The sequence below is a fragment of the Trichosurus vulpecula genome, chromosome 7 (genome assembly GCF_011100635.1).
Source record: "Trichosurus vulpecula isolate mTriVul1 chromosome 7, mTriVul1.pri, whole genome shotgun sequence".
Taxonomy (NCBI): domain Eukaryota; kingdom Metazoa; phylum Chordata; class Mammalia; order Diprotodontia; family Phalangeridae; genus Trichosurus; species Trichosurus vulpecula.
Genome location: NC_050579.1, coordinates 184,389,150 through 184,411,641, shown reverse-complemented (window position 1 = coordinate 184,411,641; position 22,492 = coordinate 184,389,150). Strand labels below are relative to the sequence as shown.

At 34.5% G+C, this 22,492-nt stretch overlaps 1 protein-coding gene across 1 annotated transcript in view; it reads right to left on the bottom strand.

The window, feature by feature from the left end:
* The window catches only part of RNGTT (RNA guanylyltransferase and 5'-phosphatase), a 411,159-nt gene that overhangs the window by 258,168 nt on the left and 130,499 nt on the right, over nt 1-22,492 (bottom strand). Inside the window, exon 11 of the mRNA XM_036767783.1 lies at nt 11,439-11,603. Within this exon, the coding sequence (XP_036623678.1) occupies nt 11,439-11,603 (165 nt within the window). The remainder of the gene's footprint in view (nt 1-11,438; nt 11,604-22,492) is intronic.

Below are 22,492 nucleotides of genomic sequence, written 5' to 3'. Positions count from 1 at the left end.
TACATTTGAGCTTCTGTGAGCTACTTCTCTTTGCTGGTCCAAGCAATACCACCTTTAAAAATTATTTTTATCAATACATTTTGTTTTCAGTGAGTCATTAAAAAATGTGTTAAGTACCTACTACCTGCTAGGCATTGTGCTACATCCTGGGGACACAAATACAAAAAAGAGACAGTTCTTGCCTTCCAACAGCTTATAATCTAATGGGGGCAGACAAGACCCAAAAGGAATTTCAAAAGTGGGAAGGGAAAGTAGCTGGCATGGGTAGCATGATGGAAAAGTCCAAAGGAGTACAGCTGGGTGAGAAAATAAGAGATAAGCTGACCTGGGCCCTCTATAAATGGAAATTCTGGGAGAAGCTCTACCTTTCCACCCTGCAATCAGGCAATTTTCAGATGAAGAGATTAAAGCAATAGCTTTATACAGTCATATGAAAAAATTATCTAAATCACTACTGATTAGAGAAGTGCAAATTAAAAACCTCTGACCTGCCACCTCACATCTATCAAATTGGCCAATATGGCGAACAAGGAAAATTATAAACAGTGTTACTGTTACTGTGTACCATGTTACGATTCTGCTCACTTCAGTCAGCATCCATTCATGCAAATTTTTCCAGGCTTCTCTGAAATCTGCCTGCTCATCATTTCTTATAGCACAATAGTGTTCCATTACATTCAGATGCCACAACTGCTTCAACCATTCCTCAGTTGATGGTATCCAGTTAACTTAAGTGGAACTTCTCTTTCTATCTCTTGCTGCTGGAATTTGTTGGTAGCACATAGAAATGCTGATGATTTATGTGAGTTTATTTTATATCCTGCAACTTTGCTAAAGGTCTTACTAGTTTTTTTTCTCATCTTATTGCTATAATTAGCATTTCTACTATAACACTGAATAATAGGGGTGATAATCATTGCTTCACTTCTGATCTTATTTGGAAGGCTACTAGTTTTATCTCCATTAGAGATAATACCTGCTCTTGGCTTTAGATAGCCATTTATCATTTTCAGAAAAGCTCCATTCCATTCATTCCTATGCTTTCTAGGGTTTTTAATAGGAATGAGTATTGCATTTTGTGAAAAGCTTTTTCTGCATCTATTGAAATAATCATATGATTTTTCTTGTTTTCGTTATTGATATGGTAAAACATGCTGACAGTTTTTCTAATATTGAACCAGCTCTGCATTCCTGGTATAAATCCCACCTGGTAGTAATGTATGATCTTTGTGACATATTTCTATAATCTCCTTGTAAGTATTTTATTTAAAATTGTTGTATCAATATTCATCAGGAAATTGGTCTTTAGTTTTCTTTCTCTTTGTGCTCTTCCTGGTTTAGGTATCAGCACCATATTTGCATCATGAAAAGAATTTCTTAGAATTCCTTCTTTGTCTATTTTTCCAAAGAGTTTATATAGTATTGAAATTAATTGTTCTTTAAATGTTTGTTAGAATTAACTTGTGAATCCATCTGGTCCTGGGAATCATTTTTCCTTAGAAGCTCATTTATGACACGTCCAATTTCTTTTACTACACAGTTCTGAAGAACCGCTTCTGTTTTCTCCAATGTATAAATGTAATGGCCTAAGTAGACTCCCTACCCTGTTAAATGAAGGAGGAGGCGGGATCAAAAACCCCTGAAACAGAGTCAGATGCAACACTAAAAGTCCAAAGCGCCCTTTTAGTCACCTGCATCCCAACTAACTGCCAATTCCCCAAGAGTCTTCCCTCCTTCCATGAGCATGAAATATCGCCAGTCTCTAAGTCTAGGCTTCCTTATCCTCACATCTGGCCCTGACAGACCCAGAAAAGAACCCTACAAAAACCTAATAGCCTTGCTGGTTCAGGCAATGGGTGCTCCATTCCCTCTAAGACTGAAGTGGGGCAACTAAGTCCTGAGTCCATCTTCCTTGTCTCTTCATATTCTAGGTATCGCTTCTTAATAAAGCTAGTATGTTTTGCCTTCTTGTGCCAAATGTTTATTTATAACAGACCTTTGATATTCTGAATCTTCCTAGGTCTATGTTAAGACAATGATAGATAACAAAAGTAAAGCATGAAAGTGGTTTAAATTCTTGGAGAAAAGTCATAACATAAATATTCTTGGCATATGATGATCTGTGTAAAACAGGAAAAGTGTTTCCATGTGGCATTAGACTGCTTTAGAACATCTTCCAACAAATTTGTATCTCATACTCTCTGCACTAAAATAAGAATGAATGCAATTTTTGAGTCCACACTACTTAGAAAGCGGTAAAGTGTTAACTAATATTATGTTGGATAGAGAAGTCAGGTTGAAATTTTAATACCATTACATTAATCAAAAGGTTAGTAATTCTTAATTAACCACATATAAATCAGTTGTACTCCATCCCAGGTTATTCAAGACTGAGTAAATAGTTCTCCCGTGGGCATACACAAGTTTGTTGTTGTTTAGTCATTTCAGTCGTGTCTGACTCTTCATGACCCTAAATAGGCTTTTCTTGGCAAAAATACTGGAGTAGTTTGATGTTGACTTCTCCAGCTCATTTTACAGATGAGGAAACTGAGGAAAATAGGGTTAGGTGACTTGCCCAGGGTCACACAGCTAGTAAGTATGAAGCCGGATATGAACTAAGGAAGATGAGTCTTCCTGACTCCAAGCCCAGCACTCTATCCACTGTACCACCTAGCTGCTCTACACTACTTTACACCTAATACAATACCTCAAGTATTGTACTGAAACACCTATATTATTATTTCCCTTTCATAAGTATTTATTCAATTAGATTGTAAGGCACTTTATGGTAATCTCAACATGTCTATCATCTTATACAAATTTCACCTGCTTGTAATTGCCTTAAAACATATTAAACAAATAGGAAAAATTTTATCTTTGTACTCACACTGTTAATGTCTAATCTCATATATACATCAATATATATGTATATACACACATATATAATTCATAATACTTTTACACACACACACGTATATATATATATGTGTGTATATATATATATATATATATATATATATATATATATATATGTATATGTATACGTGTGCGTGTGTATACACACACACTTACATAGTGGCAGTCAGTTTACATGAATATGCCACTGTAGTATATCAAATTTCCAAGGGCTAAAATTTAGTGGAAAAGGTAAGGGGAGCAAAAGATCAATTAAAAACACAAATTAATATTACAAGAATGCTCAAAGCCAAATCCCAAATCCAAACAGTATATTTAGGGACAAGCTACAAGGAATCTGAACTGATTGATTCAGAAGAGCCTCCCAATAATTTATTACTGCTAAATTATAAAATTACAGAGGAGAATATTCATATGACAGTCCTGAGAGAAGTTTTGTAGCAATAACAGAAAAAGATTTTTCAAAATGTTTTTAGCTCACTGCTCACCAACACAAGGACTCTTTGTCGGTTAACAGTCTTCTTATTGCTCCCCAAATTGATCTTGTTTTCATCTTAGTTCCACATTTCATATCCCTCCCATTTTAAAAATGCTTTCCACTCAGTAGTCTAGAGCTACCCCTATTATCTCCATAAAACTAATTACATCCTTACAGATCTGACTCACAACTCAGAGTTCTCTGTGAAAGTGTGAATTTAGCTTCACTTTCTCATTAAAAGACAAATAGCCTTCTAATTTGTCAGTATTTAATATCAGATATGATTAACAAAACATAGGCTCCTATGTGGTTGATATTTGTTTTCTAGTACTTGATCACGTTTCCCTAACAGCGTGGTCTACTATTTCATAAGTGATCATAATGCCTTCAAGACTGGGAAGAATCTTCTCTAGCCTTATCAACAGGCATTCAATAAATATACATAGAATGGACATAAAAATGAAAATATAGTTTATTTTTCCTTTCTAAAAAAAAGTCACTGGGAAATCTGTTATCAGTTAATATTTCTTTCTCATTTTAAGAAAAAAAAAGTGTTTTCCCCCTTAAATGAGGCAAAAGCTGAGAAATGCAATGAAAGGTAAGATATGATTCTTCAATGATCAACTAGATACACTTAAGTATTCAGAATTTTTAGTCTAACAATATGTAGAATATAGTAATAGACACTCTCCCCATATACTTCCTTAATTATGGGTCAAAAAGGAGGCATGGAATTCCTCTGTGTCAAAAGGTAGTACACTATAGGGATAGAATCAGTCATATGCTTCCACACCCCACCAATGCATCAATTTGTTTTGCTTAAGTGTACCTCTTTGTTACAAAAGCACAGGTAGGGATTAGGAAGAAACAATAATAGTTTTTAAAACCAGCAAGAAAACTTTAAAAAAAAAAAACCGGCACAGAATTTAAAGCCACCCAAGGAGCCATCTACCATTATACAACAAATCTCTTCCTCTTCTAAAGGAAAATTACATTCAATGGAATGCCCAGTGCCCTGAATGCAATAATCACTATTGTGTTTCTCTCATTAGGGGAAAATATATGTTGCAATAAGAACTACTTTCCATATCACTGTAATCACACTGAAAAGGGAGCAGGCAACTGCAAAGTAACTTAAATGCTTTTTATATTCAAAAAGATAAATATAAAAACTGATAGAATTTTAAGAGCAAGAGCTTAGTGGTTACAATATGCTTTAACTTTTCATTTTAAGTTTGGTATAGTACACAACAAAATCAAATAAAAACAATGATATATATACATATGCATTTATGTGTATATACATATATATGTATACACACATATTTAAAGTAAACAATTACTCCTTGTGATTTCTGAAACCAATATATAATATGCAAATTTACTGCTAATAAGAAAGACATAATGAAGTGGAACTCTTTCAAAAAAAATTATAGGTACTAGCTTTTCTGATATTAAATTCTATATTTTCAAGATACATATATGTGACTCAACCACACTACAACAGATGGAATATTTGACCTACTCAAGTGTATTAAACTGTCTCTTGGCAAGCTCTTTGGATCCTATCCTTTGGTTTTGGTTTTTTTTTTTTCCCAGTGTAGTGATTTGTGTGTGCACCAGTAACATTTCCAGAAGAAACCTAAACTGTACTGCCAAAGATTATAGGACCACTGATGTACAGGTTGTTTTCCTCACTACTACCCACAAAAGGGAAGAGATGCAAAACAGAAAAAGTGATTGGACAAGTGAACGGTTGGAAAGTGAAATCTGACCAAGGGATTTGGATTTCTTGACTATTATATAACGTGTAAGGATGAGAGATTCCTGCCCAGGCATGAAATATGCCTAAAAAAGTTGCTAAGAACATAACTGTCCAGTGGCTGGCAAATGTAATCAATAAGGCCTTAAACTGAAAAAGATGAGGAAGAAAGAAGACTTGTATGTATATCCACCCACTAAATACCAGTAGATAGTAGAAGATTTGTTTTTGGCAGCTGCAGCAAGGACTCAAAAGAGCCTCATGTTGAACAACTATCTAAAGAGAACCTAGATTAAGGGCTTTCAGACACAACTCCAAACAAGAAACATCCTTAAATCTGTGAGCACCAGAGAAGGGAACCAGTTAGAAAAAATGCCAAGCCAAGAGTACAGTGCTATACTGTATGGAAGCTGTAGCTTATGAACCAGAGGCAAGCCATGGTCACATGGATCCTGAAATGGTTATGTGCTGCTTCTGGAAGTAGGGAGTCATTAGAGCTCACAAAATGAGCACAGCACAATACATGCATCCTATGGGATCTGAAAGTGTGTAGCATTCTAACCTGACCTGACAGTAAAGTTCTTAAAAAGGCAAATCTCTATCTCTAGAAGAGACAGGTGGGCCTCAAACCTGCCAGTACCCATAGCAGCAGGCTCTCAGATAATACAAATCAAGACCAAACAGCAGTACTGTATTGTATCTAGGAGGGCAGGAGTGAGAAGAAACTGGCTCTGACACAAAGCCAGGAAAATAAAAAATCGCTGTGTTACATTTCAACCCTTGTCTTTAGTAATGCTCAGAAGCTCTCTGTCTTGTTAAATATCTTTTTCAGGAAAAGAAAAAACATGAGTAAACAAGATACTGACAACAAGGGGGTGTGCGGAGAAAAAGCATTTATATAATGCCTACTATGTGCTGGGCATTGTGGTAAAAGCTCTATAAATATTATTTTATTTGATCCTCACAACAACCTTAAGAGATAGGTGCTATTATCACCATTTTACAGCTGAGTAAACTGAGGTAAGTGACTTGTCCAGGATCAGTAAGTGACTAAGGCCATATTTGAACTCAGATCTTCTTTACTCCAGGCTCAGCACTGTATCCACTTCATCACCTAGATGCTTCTATACAATAAGGAGAAACATTAAAGACACAAAACCAAAAGAAAAGTACAACTCCGCAGCAACAAGAAGCAAAGACTTATAGAAATGTTCTTAGAATACAAGAAACAAGAGACAAAAAGGATATTACAAATGAAATGAGAGCTCTAGAAGATAGAATGAAGACAATAAACAAAAGTACATGAGATGCTAAACCTTACCAAAATAAACTTGAAAATTAAAATGGACTAAATGTAAGTAAATGGCTCAATGAGGCAACAAGAAACACAAAAACAAAGTAAAAAAACTGGAAAAGAAAATGGAACATATATATAATCAATAATAACTGACCTGAAAAAGAGGTCAAGAAGAGAAAATTTAAGCATCATAGGACTAGCAAAAAAATGATTAAAAAAAGATATCATATTTCAACAGATCATTAAATGAGAACCTATTAAAACCAAAAGGCAAAATGAAAATCGAATTCGCCAGTTATCTCCTAAAAGAATCCCTAAAATGAATATTCTCAAGAATATCACAGCCAAAATACAGAGATTCTAGGTCAAAGAAAAAAATACTATAAGATGCCAAGAAAAAAAAAAAAAGAGTTCAAGTACCAAAGAACCACGGTCAGGATCAAACAAGATTTAAGCATTACCACTATGAAGCAGAGAGCCTGGAACACAGTATTTCAAAAGAAAAAAGATAAAGACTGACAACTAACAATAACTTACCCTGACAAACTAAGTATAATCATAGAGGGCAAGAAAAAGATGTTTAACAAAACAGAAAATTTCCAAGTATTACTGAAGAAAAGAGAAGAGTTTAATAGACTATAATACAGCAATCAAGAGATATATTTTTAAAAGTATTCTGTGTGTTCAAGAAAAGTAAATACATCTGAGTGACTGTTCTTTCTTTCCAATAAAAGAATCAAAATACAGTGAGCAAATTAGTAACATCATAAAAATTAAATTAAATTTTAATTGCATAGTTTCTGTATAGTTAAAGCTATCAACTTCTTAGAACAAAATAAAAATGAATACTAAATTAGAAAACAGGGAAAACATGACATGAAAATGTTAATGTTCCATCATTACCTATTTAGAAGAGCTTCTGATAGTAAAAATTGGGGAATGTATACACAAAGGAATACAATGATATGAAATATCACCATTTCCTACATTTAATTAATATAAAGCAATCACCACATGGAATGAGTGCAGAAAGCACCAAAGCCAACAAACAACACAAGAATGTATGAAGGAGAACAAGGATTCAATCTGGAAACAACCTGGAACCTAGCCAGCAAAAACCTAGAATACAGCCAGTAAATAACATCAGATCCTTGAAAAGTGGACAATCAAGACAGGCAAGGATAAAACTGATTAATTATATAAATTCCTCTGCAAAATTTTACAGACAAGGATGTTGAAAAATTACAAGAAGCAGGATAAGACAAATACAATTTACTGAAAGTTTAACGTGAGACCCAATTAACATATATGGTCCCAAGATCTATCAGCATTTCTACTAACAAATTAATTTCATAACCCATAGCAGTGGAACCAAAATATTAGAGTTCTAAAATCATGGTCCCCATTATGCTACATGAAAAAAAGCAGAAATGGCTCTAAATAAAATTATGATAGGAGTAAAAACTAGATTGCATCAAAGGTACACTAGGCAGCTGTGATTGGAAGAAACACAATTTTAAGGGTGTTGAAAAGTCAGTTATCAAGATATTTGAAAAAAGCAAAGATATGGGGAAAAAATCAAGGACCTTCTTTCTACTCAAAATAGGTGATAGAGAACAATCAACAATCAACCTATATGTCTCCTTCCTCCTCCTACCCACCCATTATGAAAATGATCTACACATTTATCAAGCGCATTACTGATGAAAATATGAGGAGAGAATGAGTAGACTTCATAAATGATAGTCTTCACAAAGACCACAGTGTTAAAATAACACATCAAATTGAAAAGTCCAGAGAATACAAAATCTTCATTACCTTTCATCTGGACTGCCATAATAATCTCCTACTGATTTTCCTGCCTAAATCTCTCCTCCATACAACAGCCAAATTGCTATTCCTAAAACAAAAGTCTGATCATGTTACTACTATCTACTTAAGAAACTAGAATAGTTCTCTACTGTCTCTAAGACAAAATACCAATTCTACTAGTAGGCATTTAAGTCCTTCACAATTTAGCTCTAACCCAACTTGCTAGACTGATTTCACGTTACTTCTCTTCACATACTCTATGTTCTAGCCAAACTACATTCAATCTCCCACCTTCATTCCTTTGCACAGGCTGTACTCTATTACTAGAAAGCTCTATCTCCTCTAATTTACCTGTAAAAATCCTTACCTTCTTTTAAGGCTCTTCTAAAGTGTCATTTCCTACATGCCACCAAAAGGGAAGGCAAGCTATCTTAGCTGAAGCAAGACATTCTGAGAGACAGAAAGGAGGTGGTATATGACAGGCAGGCTAAACTACTGCCACCCCCTTGACTACCACCTCCCCTCAGATATTAATGGAGATCAGAGTTGAAGAATCCAGGTAAGTGCCATACTCCTCAAACCAACTATCCTGTTTCCAGCATGGCCCTCTGAGTGGTCATTAAAAACAACTCTAATGGAGAAGAGGCTCACCCTTCCTTCAACCACTAATAACAAATGTCTATCAACTGCTACTAATGGTTAAATAAATCCAAGAGTCTCAGAACAGTAGCAGCTCCCCACTCTCTCAGAACATAAATCCTGCTACTGGACTGTCAACAGTCCAACACCTTCAGTCACCATACAGGGATATGACCTTTGTAGAGATGTGACTTGTCAAATGTGTCTGCAAATTCTTCCTCTTCAGCAGCCACAGCTACTGAGGACTTGGAAAAGAAAGTTCTCACCTCTAAAGTCCTTGGAATTATTAAATGTATCAACATCAAGAACTAGATATGGTTTTATCTATGAAAATGATATTAAAGAAGATGTATTACTATCTCCTTTGCTATTGTGCCCCCAGGAACACTGGACTTATCCATTTAACTTATAGTTCAAACAGGCTATATGTGTTCTCCCTTATTAAAATATGAACTCCTTAAAAGCAAGAACTGCCTGACTACAAGTGCTTTGCACATAATAAGCACTTAATAAATGACTTTTTAGTCATTCATTCATTCATTCACTCAGGAGGTCATTCTAGATGCAAGCAAGGTGGTGTAGTAGAGAAAAGCACTAGGGCCTGGAGTCAGAAAAACCTAAGTTTAAATAGAGTCTCAGACATTTTTTAGTATCTGAATAGGTCACTTAACCTCTATCTGCCTCATTTTCCTCAACTATAAAATGAGGATAATGATAGCATCTACCTCACAGAAATATCGTGAGGAATAAATGAGTTAATATTTGTAAGCATTTAGCAGTGTCCAGCTCTCTTCTCCTTCTCCTCATTCTTGGTCTCAATTGTTAGCCCTCCTTCCCAACTCCAGTGAAATAAACTCATATATATTTTGTATTTACTTATCTGTGTACATATTATTCCCCATTCCCTTAAGCAGAATGTAACAGCTGAGGATAAAAGTTGTTTTGACTTTGATTTTCTATCTCAAGTACCTTGCATGTGTAGTAAGAGTTTAAGAATGCTTCTTAAATAAGTGAACCCCACAATACTTACTTGTTATTGACTATTAAAAAGATTTTGATTTGGAAGAGCAAAATACTATCTTAAATGTCTCTTACAATACAGTATCTCACATATCTATATCAAATAATCATACAAATTTTACAACCATATGAATCTCCCTGAGGCACAATAACAAAGATTCACAACCTCTCAAAACAGCCTAATGGGAAAAAAGTGGATTAAAAATGTCTACTTTCAAAATTATGAAATATAGTTGGATTTCCAACCCATTGTGCGGGTCAAATGGTACATATAATCTCAAAGCCTAAAACTGAACAGGAGGAATAAAGCAAGCTAGGTTGCATTTGGCAAATTGCATTGGTCTTTTAGTGACCCCTAAAATAAAAATTCATCTTTTTAAAACCAATATTCTTCTGGTGGTGATATATAGCTAAGAATCATGTAACATCATACTTCTCAAAGAATCAAAATTATAAGTTATTTAAAAGGCAATGGGGAAACATATGGTGGTTATAAAAAGGCTATATTATATTAAAAGGATATATTATCCACAATAGACTATATACAACAAGCATAAAAAATATATGTGACCAGAAATTATCAGAAGAAGGAGGTTAGTTGGTCATGTGAGAGGAAGGGATAGAAGCTAGATGGCCTCTGTGTTACATGCTACTTGCATAATGTTAAAAGTGGTAGAGGAAATCCCCTCTAGCATAAATGATGGGTGGACTCTCCCTGAAGAATTTATGAAATAATGTGGTTTTAAGTAACCCAGAATGAGAAGTAGATATGCTACAATTTAAACCACAAGAGGAAGTAGTCACAAAATGAGATTACAAATCTGTTGAAAAATACAAATTTGACTATAGTTCTAAAAGAGTTGTGACAAAAGTGCTGAAGAGGTCAAGTTAAAAAGAAATGTTAGGTGAGGTCAATCATAAACTGCTTCCTAGAGAAGTTAGTTCTTAGGTGGTATCTAGAAGGGAAATAGATTAGTGGAATAAATGGAGAAAAGGTTACTATATCTGTATAGTATATACTAAATATTGCTGATCAAAACACAAACGAATGAAAAATAAAGCTATGTGAAAATACAGCAATTTGATTACCTTGACTTCAACAAAAGGTCCTGAAGTAATGTTAAATAGTATAACAAACAAGAAAATAATTGAAATAGATTCCGAAACGACAGGTTCAGAATGAGAGAATATGCAAAAACTATAGGTTCTTGAAAAGGGGAATGACATAAGAAAAGAAAATTTATCCTATCAGTTCTCTCTAGCATGAATGTTCTCTTATCATACTGTGAGAAATGACAAAGGAAAGGGCTTTGAAATGAAGAAAGCAATTTTCCAGAAAGACTAAGGAGCGCCTTAGAAAACAACAATAACCAGTAAAATATACTTGCCTTTTCAGGTCAATTCTAGCTCCTTTCAAATTGATTAATCAATGTAATAAATAGAAAAGAGAACCCTGCCTCATATTTCTGCTATGCTAATCAATAAAACAAAAGATTTTTCACAATCACATTTACCTTTCTTGAAGTAGAGATGTCAAAAAATGGCTTGTGCCTAACACTAAATGGTTCTTGTGTTTTGTCAATGAGTCCATTCTTCATTTTTTCATGCCGAGGATTTATTATTTCTTTTTCAATACATTGCAATCTAGTGTTGAAATCACAATTTCCAACTGGCTGTGCCTGACAAAGAGAATCAAATAAAACAATGACTTAAATTTCAAGAACCTCTTCAAATGTTACCAGAATAACTATAAAAATGATTTTTAAAAACTATCAAAAAAAAACAAATACATGAAATTGAAAAGAAAGCAAACACACAAATAATGAAACACTCACCAGAGATGCTATACTGGTTTAGTCTTTTAATGGATAATAGTGGAACCATCACATCAGTGCCTAACATACAATACTAACAAGTGGAAATATACTTAAAATAACAAAATCAAAAAATATATATACAAAGAAGAAATCTACATTAGAGGCAATAACTGTAAATGACTGAGAAATCAATTGTTAAGAAAGCTTGAAAATGTTTTGGGGAGGAAAAAAACAGAGATGATGTCACCACATAGAAAATGATCATGTCACTTGAATGTTAGTAGTCACAGCCTTATAATGATCACAGATACGCCATAAAAATTAGAAGAAGATAAAGTACATTTCACAGCAATGACTAAAGAGTAAATTCTTACACTAGAGATAGAGAAGATTAAAAATGATAAAATAATTTTGATTACATGAAATTTTTAAAAATCTTAATAAACAAAATTAACACTACTGGGTTAGTGGGGAGAGGGACGGGGCGGGGGGGGTGGGAGGGGAAGGGAGGAGAGAAGAAGGGGAATACACATAACAAATAATAAGGGCCTGATAATGAACATGTAAGCTGCTAACAGAAATGTATAAGACCAAAGAGCATTCCCTAACAGATAAGCGGCCAAAGGATATGGACAAACCATTATCAAAACAACTATAATCTATTAGCAAAAATGGGAAAGAAAGTTCCAAATCACTAATAAAAGGAATGCAAATCAAAATAATGTAACAACAATGTTGCTAGCAGTTGCTGTGGGGGGGTAAGACCAGCAACACCAGCACACAAGAGGGCTACCAGCACAGATTCTTTGATCTGCTTTTCTAAGGAAAGTGACTTTAAGGGGGTTTACAATCTCACTTTAATTAAATATAAAACTTTGTTTCAGTAAATAATCTGGTTTTTCAAAGCCAGGAGCTCCTTACAGGCTACCCAGAGTCTCCACACCAACACTCTTGCAATGAGTGAGAACCAGACAAAATGCTAACCTGGGAGTATATATACACTTATTCAGGGTCAGAGCACTTCATATCTCTTGAGGGTTTCACACCTCTCTTGACGTAATTAGCAAAAGGGTACGGGCCTTTCTACAAAGGCAAGATTCAATCAAAGGAACTTGATTGCCTTAGTGCTGAGAAGCACTCCAAAACAAAAGACAACAAAAAGTTCCACTTTTCTTGCCCTTACAAATAACTCCATTCACATCCAGAATATTGGATGAGCCTTAACTTCAAGTCTTCAGACACTATAATGCTATATGACTCATACTCATACATCACCAGAAGAATGTTGATATTAAAAAGATGGGGCTTTGGACCAAGTAGGAATTTAATAAATATTTGTTAAACTGAATTGAACAGCTGACTTATTTATATGTTAGCCATCAATGGTACTCATTGCTGTTTATTCCTATTATTAAAGATAAATTCCTTTTGAATAAACTTTGTTTCAGGAAATAAAAATTTATGGGGGGAAATATTCTTGTTTTCAACATTCTGAACTATTACACAGAAATATAGCCAATTTTAATTTGCTTTTTAAAAAACATGAAAAGAAAAGTAATATCAAGTTCAGGAAAACTAAGTTTTTGCCTTGAAATGGGAAAAAAATATTTAAAAAAAGATTTTAAAAATATTAAACTATTAACTAACCAAGAGGCATGATGGTTAGACAAACTGCCTTTTCAAGTCATACATTCTCCTTTCTTCAGTCACATATTCAGAAAGTCTACAAGAAATTTGCTAAACGTATTCAGAGTAAACATTCAGATAATTTGGAATTCAAAATTTTCAAAACAAATGTTAAAAATTGTTTTTCCATGTAATTGGAAATTTTTTAAAATGGAAATGTTTCATATGACTGCATATGTATAACCTTTATCAAACTGCTTGTTGTCTCTGGGAGGGGAGAGGGAAGAAGAGAAGGAGAGAGGTCAGAACTCAAAATTTTACAAAACAAACATTAAAAATTATTTTTACATGTAATTGCAAAAAATTAAAGAAATCATTCATATAATATACTGACAACTAATTGAACCAAACATATGAAAGATTTCTAAAATTATACAGGTGGAGGTTAGAGGAAGTATCCTGTATATATCAGACACGTACTATGTTAAAAAATACCAAGCCTTCCTCAGCAAAAAAAAATAAAAATTATTTAAATTTAAAAGAAGCATTAATAAACCCTAGCTAATATTTACTTCAACTAAATTTTTAAAAGAATTTATAATTCCTACAAGCATAGAGCAGTCTGGAGTAAATGGGATAGGGGGCCAAGAAGATCTGTATTCAAGTGCTACCTGTGACATATACTGGCTCCGTGATCTATAGTTGATTGTGTGACCCTAAACAAGTTAACATCTCAGTGACTCCAAGCAACCGCCCAAGACTGCAAATTACATAATAGCTGCTGACTGGCATTAGAGGAAGGAACTTACTCAGAGGGATACCCTATATCAATGACATCATAGGTCCAGACTTAAAAGAAAAAAACTGCAGTCCTATGCTAGGCTCCATGTGGTTCAGAGACAGATAAACAGTAAGCATTTTATTAAAAAGGTCCGCTGTACTAAAATCGCAAATGAATTATCATCAAGAAAGAAAAGTCCCTTATGAATCCTAATATTTAAAGCAACATTATTTTGTAGTAGCAAAGAAATGGAAACAAAGAAGCCTACTGATTAGGAAATGGTTATATAAACTGTGACACATAAATATAATGCATAAGAACAACAATAAAGATGACATTGACAACATTTAAATAGCCCTTCAAAGTGCTTTACAAAAAATATCTCATTTGATCTTCACAATTAACTTGGGAGGCAAGTGCCATTATTATCACCATGTTACAGATGAGGAAACTGAGGAATAGAAAAGCTAAATGACTTGCCCAGGATCACACAGCTAGTAAATGTCTGAGGCTGGATTTGAACTCGAGTATTACTAACTCCAGGTCCTATGCCTCTCTCAACTTTGCCATCTCACTGTCTCATAATAACAGCTAGCATCTATGTGGTACTTTAAGTTTTGCTAAGTGCTTTACATATGTTATCCCATTTGATCTTCACGATAAACCTGGGAGGTAGATGCCATTACAGCACTATTTTACATTAATGGAATAACCAGGGCAGGAATCCTAGACAAAGCAGTTTAGTCATTCTACTGAAACTCCAAAGCAAAGACAAGCCAACAGACCCCAATCTGGGTCATGTACGTGCAAAACTTAGACCAAGAGGACAACGAACAGACTTATTCCCAGATCATACCACATTGGGAGCACTGAAACTTGGAGACTTCCCAGACTGAGCTATAAAAGCAGCAGTTAATCCCCATTACAAATAATGCTTGCTTCTAGTTTTAGGTAGATACTACTTATCATTTTAAGAAAGGCTCCATTTGTTCCTTTGCTTTCTCATGTTTTTAATAAGAATGGATACTGTTTTTTGAAAAAGGCTTTTTCTGCATCTATTGAGATAATCAAATGATTTTTGTTGTTTTTGTTATTGATATGGTCAATTATGCTGATACTTTGTCTAATATTGAATCAAACCTACATTCATGATATAAACCCATCTGGGTCATAGTATATGAACTTTCTGATATACTGCTGTAATCCTGTATTTTATTTAAAAAGTTTTGCATCAATATTCATTAAGGAAACTGGTATAAAGTCATCTTTCTGTTTTTGTTCTTACTGGTTTACATATTGGCACCAAATCTGTGTCAAAAAAGAGATTTGGTAGGACTCCTTCTTTACCTATTTTTCCAAATAACATATATAGTACTGAGATAACTGTTCCTTATGTTTGATAGAATTCACTTACAAATCCACATGGTCCTGGAAATTTCTTTTTTCCCTTAGGGAGCCTCATTGACTTTTCTAAGATAGAATTAAAGTATTCTATTTTTGCTTATGTTAATCGGGCCATTTATATTTTTGTAAAAATATATTCATTTCAACTTAGATTGTCACTTTCACTGGCATACAATTTGGTTAAATAACTCCTAATAATGCATTAATTTCATCTTCTTTGTTGGTACATTCACCTTTTTCATTTTTGATACTAGAAATTTGGTTTTCTTTTTCCTTTTTTTAAAATCAAATTAATCAATCTATTTTGTGGGGTTTTTTCCTTCATAAAACTAGCTTCTAGTTTTATTTATTAGTTCGACAGTTTTCTTACTTCCAATTTTAATACTCTCTCCTTAGATTTTTGGGATTGCCCACTTGGTGCTTAATTAAGGATTTCTAATTTGTTCTTTTTCTAGTTTTTCTTAAAAATTATATGCCCAATTCATTGATCGACTCTTTCACTTTTATTGATGTATGTTTTTAGAGACATAAGTTTCCCCCTAAATACTGGTTTGCCTGCATTCCATAAATTTTGTTATGTTATCTCATTGTTGCTATTCTATTTAATGAAATAATTGTTTCTATTTGACCCACTCATTCTTTAGAATTAGATTATTTTGTTTCCAATTAATTTTTCATTTATGCTTCCATAACCCTTGATTGAATGCAACAAATGCTGCATTGTCATCTAAAGAGGATGCATTTAACATTTCTGCTTTTCTGCACTTGGTTGTAATGCATAGTCAATTTTTGTGAAGGTATTATGCACAGTTGAGAAAACGGTATATTCCTGTCTATTCCCATTCAGTTTTCTTCAGAGGTCTATCATATCTAATATTTTTCACATTTTATTTAACTCCTTAAATTCTTTCCTATTTATTTCATGGTTAGTTTTATCTAGCTCTGAGAGGCGAAAGTTGAGGTCATCCATTGTTATAGTTTTATTTTCTCTTTCTTCCTGTCATTCATTTAACTTTTCATTTAAGAATTTGGATGCTATACCGTTTGGTACATATATGTTTAGTTTTGGTATTACTTCATTGTGTATGCTGCTTTTTAGCAAGATGTTTCCCTGCTTATCTCTTTTAACTGGGTTTATTTTTGCTTTTGATCTGAGATTATGATTACTACCACTGCCTTTTCCCATTAGTTGTAGCATAATAGATTCTGTTCCGGCCACCTATTTTATTTCTGTGTGTGCCTCTCTGTTTCAAGTGTGTTTCTTGTAAACAACATATTGTTGGATTCTGGTTTCTAATCCATTCTGCTATCTGCTTCCACTGCATATGTGAGTTCATCTCATTTATGTTTGCCGCTTTCATTACTAACTGTGAATTTCCCTCCATCCTATTTTCTTCTCCCTCTCTCCCACTGAAGTCTGCTTTGCTTCAGATCACTGCCGTCTTTCATTGACCCTCCTTTTATCACCTCCTCCTTTTCCTAATCCCCTTTGCCACTTACTTCCCTATTGGAAAAGATAGAGTTCTACACCAAATTGAATGTGTGTGTGTATATACACATACATATGTATTTTCCATCTTGGAACCAATTTAGATGGGTGAGGTTCAAGCACTACCTGCCCTATCCCACCCCCCCACACACACTATTTTTCCCTCCACTGTAAAAGCTCTTCCTCCCCTGCATTTTTTGCATGAGATGAATTTTCCCATTCTTCCTCTTTCTTCTCCCTTCTCCCAGGGAATTCCTCCTTCTCAGCTATACATTTTTTAAACATCATCTGAACATAATCAACTTACTCCCACACCCTCTTTCTATGTAGAATCCTTCTAATTGCCCTAATAATGATAAAATTCTTAGAACTTACATGTATCATTTTCCCAAATAGAAATATAATTTAACCTTATTAAGTCCTTTACAATTACTCTTTCATGTCTACCTTTTTATGCCTGAGTCTTGTAATAGAAAGTTAAGATTTCCTAGTTAGCTCTGGATTTTCTTCAGGAATACCTGAAAGTGCTCTACTTCATTAAATATAGATTTTTCCCCCCTTGAAGGAGTACACTCAGTTTTGCAGGGTAGGTTATTCTTGGTTGTAATCCCAGCCCTTTTGCATTCTGAAATATCATATTCCAAGCCCTCCTTGGTTCCTTTAATGTGATAGCTGCTAAATTTTGTGTGATCCTGACTGTGGCTCCATGGTATCTGAATGATTTCCTTCTGGCTATTTGAAGTATTTTCTGTTTTACTTGGGAGCTCTGGAATTTGGCTTTAAAATTCCTGGGAGTTTTCATTTGGGATCTCTTTCTGGGGGTGATCAATAGATTCTTTTCAATTTCTATTCTGGTTCTAAGATATCAGGGCAATTTTCCTTGATAATTCCATGAAATATGTCTAGGCCCTTTCTTTGACCATGGATTTTAGGTAGCCAAATAATTCTTAAATTATCTCTCCTGGATTTATTTTCCAGCTGCTTTTCCAATGAGATAGTTCACATTTTCTTCTACTCTTCTTTCTTTTAACCACATTTTATTGTTTCTTGATTTGTCATGGAATCATTAACTTCCACTTAACCAATTCAAATTTTTAAGGAATGATTTTCTTTAGTGAGCGTTAATACTTTTTTTTCCCCATCTGGCCAATTCTGCTTTTCAAGAAGTTATTTTCATCTTTTGTACCTCTTCTTCCATTTAGCCAACTGTTTTTTTTTATGTTATTTTCTTCATTATTTTTTGCCTTTTTCTAACCAAGCTGTTAATTTCCTTTCTTTACCTAAGTTTTCCTCTACTACTCTGATTATGAAAATAATTTTTTTACTTCTTTCAGGAATTCTTATAAGGTAATGTCCAATTCATGTTTTTCTTTGAGATTTTGTTTGTAACTGTTTTAACTTCAGTATCTTCTTCTGAGTTTGTTTCTTGATTTTCCCTTTCACCATAGTAGCTTTTTATGATCAGGTTCTTTTTTTATTGCTTACTCATTTTTCCACCTTGTTTCTTGATTTTGAGCTTCATGATAAAATTGAGCTCTATTTCCCATCATGGTGGGAAGGGGCATTGTCTGAAGCTTCAGACTTTTTTGCACAGCTGTTTTCAGAGGTCATTGTCAAAGTTTGGAAGTTTTTGGTGCTTCTAAGCTGTGCTCGGGAGAGAGATGTGGCTACTACTTTCCTGAAGGGCCTAGGATCCCTTGGGATTCCAACTGCTACTGCTCCTTTGAGCCCTTGCTCCCTTGAGACAAGAAACAAAAGGATTCCTCAGGGTCTTTGATTCTTTGAGAATAAAAGCATATTGCTCCTCAGGGCTCCTACTCCCTCTTGACCAAAAGTGTTTCGCACCATCCTTAAGCTATGACCCAGAAGTGTATATAAGCAATAGAGTTGCCAAAAAGAAATTGGTTCTAACAGTGCTAGCGTCCTCTGTAATCTTTCTGACCAGTTCCTAGGCACCAGCTTCTTTAAAGCTCCTGAAGCTACTGCTGCTTCTGTCTCCACCATCTATTCCCACTACACATACTTTGTCCATGTTGACTCTGGACCAGCTTTCATCTCTATATCACAGATCTCTCTAACCTTCTAAGTTATCTTCATCTGGAAGAATGTCTCACTCTGATCTTTTGTTGGCTCTGCCACTCTAGAATTCACTTTTGAAGTATTATTTTAAATTTGTTTGGAGGGGAATGTTGGGAATGCTAAGCTGAGTGCTTCTTCTACTCTGTTATCCTGGCCCCACTCCCAGAAATCAGGCAACAGATCCATATTACATGTGGAGACCCTACAAGCATTGACCCTCCTGTGGAGGGAAAGGTAACGAAGGGTGCTGACAACCAAGGTGCAGGAGGAACGAGGTAAACCAGTGAGACAGAATATATATCGGGGTTGTAGATCACATTGCTGCAGGGACCCAAGAACATTCTAGAGAAGAAGGTAATGAAGAAGACAAAGAAAACCAAGGAAATGAAACCGAGGGTCAGTAGCCACCTCAACGTCAATATCACTGTAAATTCAATTACAAACACAGATGCCCAGAGAACCCTAAACCACAAAATTGTAAAGGGACAAAAGCAAGTGAACCACCAGCTGAGAATATGTCAATTCTCAAGGTTGAGCAGGGCAGGGCTGAGTAAACGCCACCTTACCATCTCTACCATCATCTAGTTTAGTCACCAGACAAGAATAAAGAATATAAAATTCCAGCAATAATAACAAATAGACAAAAAATTTGGAATAGGAAATCTAAGTGTTTGCTTTTTGCTGTTAACCAGACAACAAAAACTCTTGGCATTATGAATGCAGCCTGAGGTTTTAATTATTTTTACCTGAAGCAGTCTTTTTCAGGGGTGAATGATAAACATGTTGTTGTTGTTGTTGTTTTTTAAGTCTGGTTTTCTCAATATGTCTTTAAGGTTTTTTAAATTGTTTCATATCTGGTCAAGTTGAGATTTCTAAGAACCTCAATTTTAACTTGTATAAAAGTATATCTGATTTTTTTTTTTACAAATCCACAAAATGCAAGCACTTGTTAATAGAGTTCTTTAAATTAAAAAAAGAAAAAAAGCAAATGAGAGTGGAAGAAAAAAAGGGAAAACAAGAACTGGGGGAAGGGAGGAAGATACAGAAAAAGAATTAACAGCTTGAAAAGGGAAGCAGTACCAATATGGCAGAGTAAAGTGAACATTTCTGTCAAGCTCTCCTAACATACCCCTCAAAATAATTGTAAAAAGCAGGTCAAACCAAATTCTAGTGGAAAAAACAACAAAAAAGCAGTACCCCCAGGAATGCCCAGCACCCCAAAAAATGGGAAAGGGACCAAATACCCAGTCAGAAACAGATTTCAAGGCATCCCATATTAGCACTGGGTGCAAGATCAGGTGCCATTTAACAACTACATCACCCATTATCTGGTCCCAGGTTGCAGTTCCAGGGCAAAGAAGAGAGGTTGCCAGCACAAGGTAGCAAGGGCCCTATCTGGGTAAGGACCACAGAGCAAACAAAGACAGTAATGACCAAAACTCTTCCAGATCACACCACCTTAGAAGCAGCAAAAATGTACTGGTCCCCAGACCTAGCTGTGAAAGCAGAAGGGCATAAAAATCAGAAGATCAGGGCCAGCCAACCACTTAATCCCCACCCCCACCCCCAAGACAGCAGCAGAAAACTCTAACTTAAACTCCAAAATCAAGAAATAGGCTAGGAAGATAAGAAACAACAATCAAAAAAAGAACCTGATCAGAAAAAGTTAGCATAGTGAGAGGTAAACTCAAAATATAAACTCAAAAGAAGACAATGACTAGAAATACCTAGAAGCAAAATCTCAAAAAAAAAAAAAAAAAGGCAGATTAGACAAAAGCCAAATAAGAATTCCTAGAAAAGCTAAAGAAAAACTTTAAAAAGAGCAAGGGAAAAAAAGGTTCTTCAAGTCAAGTAACAGAAGTAGAGAAAAAAATGGTAAAAGAAATGAGAGTAATACAAGAAAATTATGAAAGGAAAATTAACAGCTTAGTAAAAGAGGAACAAAAAATATAGAAAAAAACAATGCTTTAAAACTCAGAAGTGGCTAAATGGTCAAAGAGGAACAAAATATCATTAAAGAAAATAAATCCTTAAAATTTAAAACGGGTCAAACTAATGAATGATTCCATGAGACACCCAAGAAAAAAACAATAAAACAAAGTCAAAAACAAAGGAAAATAGAATAAAATGTGAAATATCTTATTCAAAAAACAACTGATCTGGAAAATAGAGGAAAGAAAATGTAAGAATTATTGGACCTTCTAATCAAAGAAAGATCCTAAACATCATAATTCAAGGAACTATAAAGGAAAACTTCCCCAGATATCACTGAGTCAGAGGGCAAAGAAAAAATTAAAAGATTATTTCCCAAAAGAGATCCCAAAATGAAAACCTGCAGGAATATAATAGCCAAATTCCAGAGCTCCCAGGTGAAGGAGAAAATACTTCAAGCAACTTCTTTCAAGAAAGAAATTATTCAAATACCATGAAGCCGCACTCAGGATCACATAGCTAAAATATCAGAAGGCTTGGAAAATGATATTCCAAAAGAAAAAGGAGCTAGGATTAGAAATAAGGATGCCCTACCCAGAAAAACTGAGTATAATCGTACAGGGAGGAAAACGGATATTTAATGAAATGGAAGATTTTCAAGCATTCCTGATGAAAAGACCAGAGCTGAATAGAAAACATGACATTCAAACATAAGACTCAAGAGAAGCATGAAAAGATAAACTGAAATGAGAAATCATAAGAGACTTGATAAGATTAAACTGTTTACATTCCTACATGTAAAACTGACAGATACAATTCCTAGGAACTTTTATCATTATTTGGGTAGTTACAAGTTTACATAGTCAGAGGGCATGAGTGTAAGTCTATTATATTGGGATGATCTCTAAAGAAAAACCGAAGGGTGAGAAAAAGGGAAGCGCTGAGAAAAGGGGAAAGAGAAAGGAAAAATGGGAAAAATTATCTCACATAAAAGAAGTACACAATAAAATGTTTTTACAATGGAATGGAAAATGAAGGGGAACAGGCAATACTTGAATCTCACTGTCATATTAGTTCAAAGACGGAAGAATGTATATAAATATACATAGTTGATACAGAAATTCATCTTATTAAACAGGTAAATAGGAAGGAAAAATTATCTCACATAAAAGAGGTACACAATAAAAACTTTTTACAATGGAACGGAAAATGAAGTGGAACAGGCAATGCTTGAATCTCACTCTCACATTGGTTCAAAGACGCAGGAATGTATATATACATACTTGACACAGAAATTCGTCTTATTAAACAGGTAAATAGGAGAGGAAGAGGACAAGACAAGGAAAGTGATAAAAGAGAGGGCAGATTAAGTTGTTCAGTCATTTTCAGTTGTGACTTAACTCTACATGACCTCATTTGAGGTTTTCATGACAAAGTTAC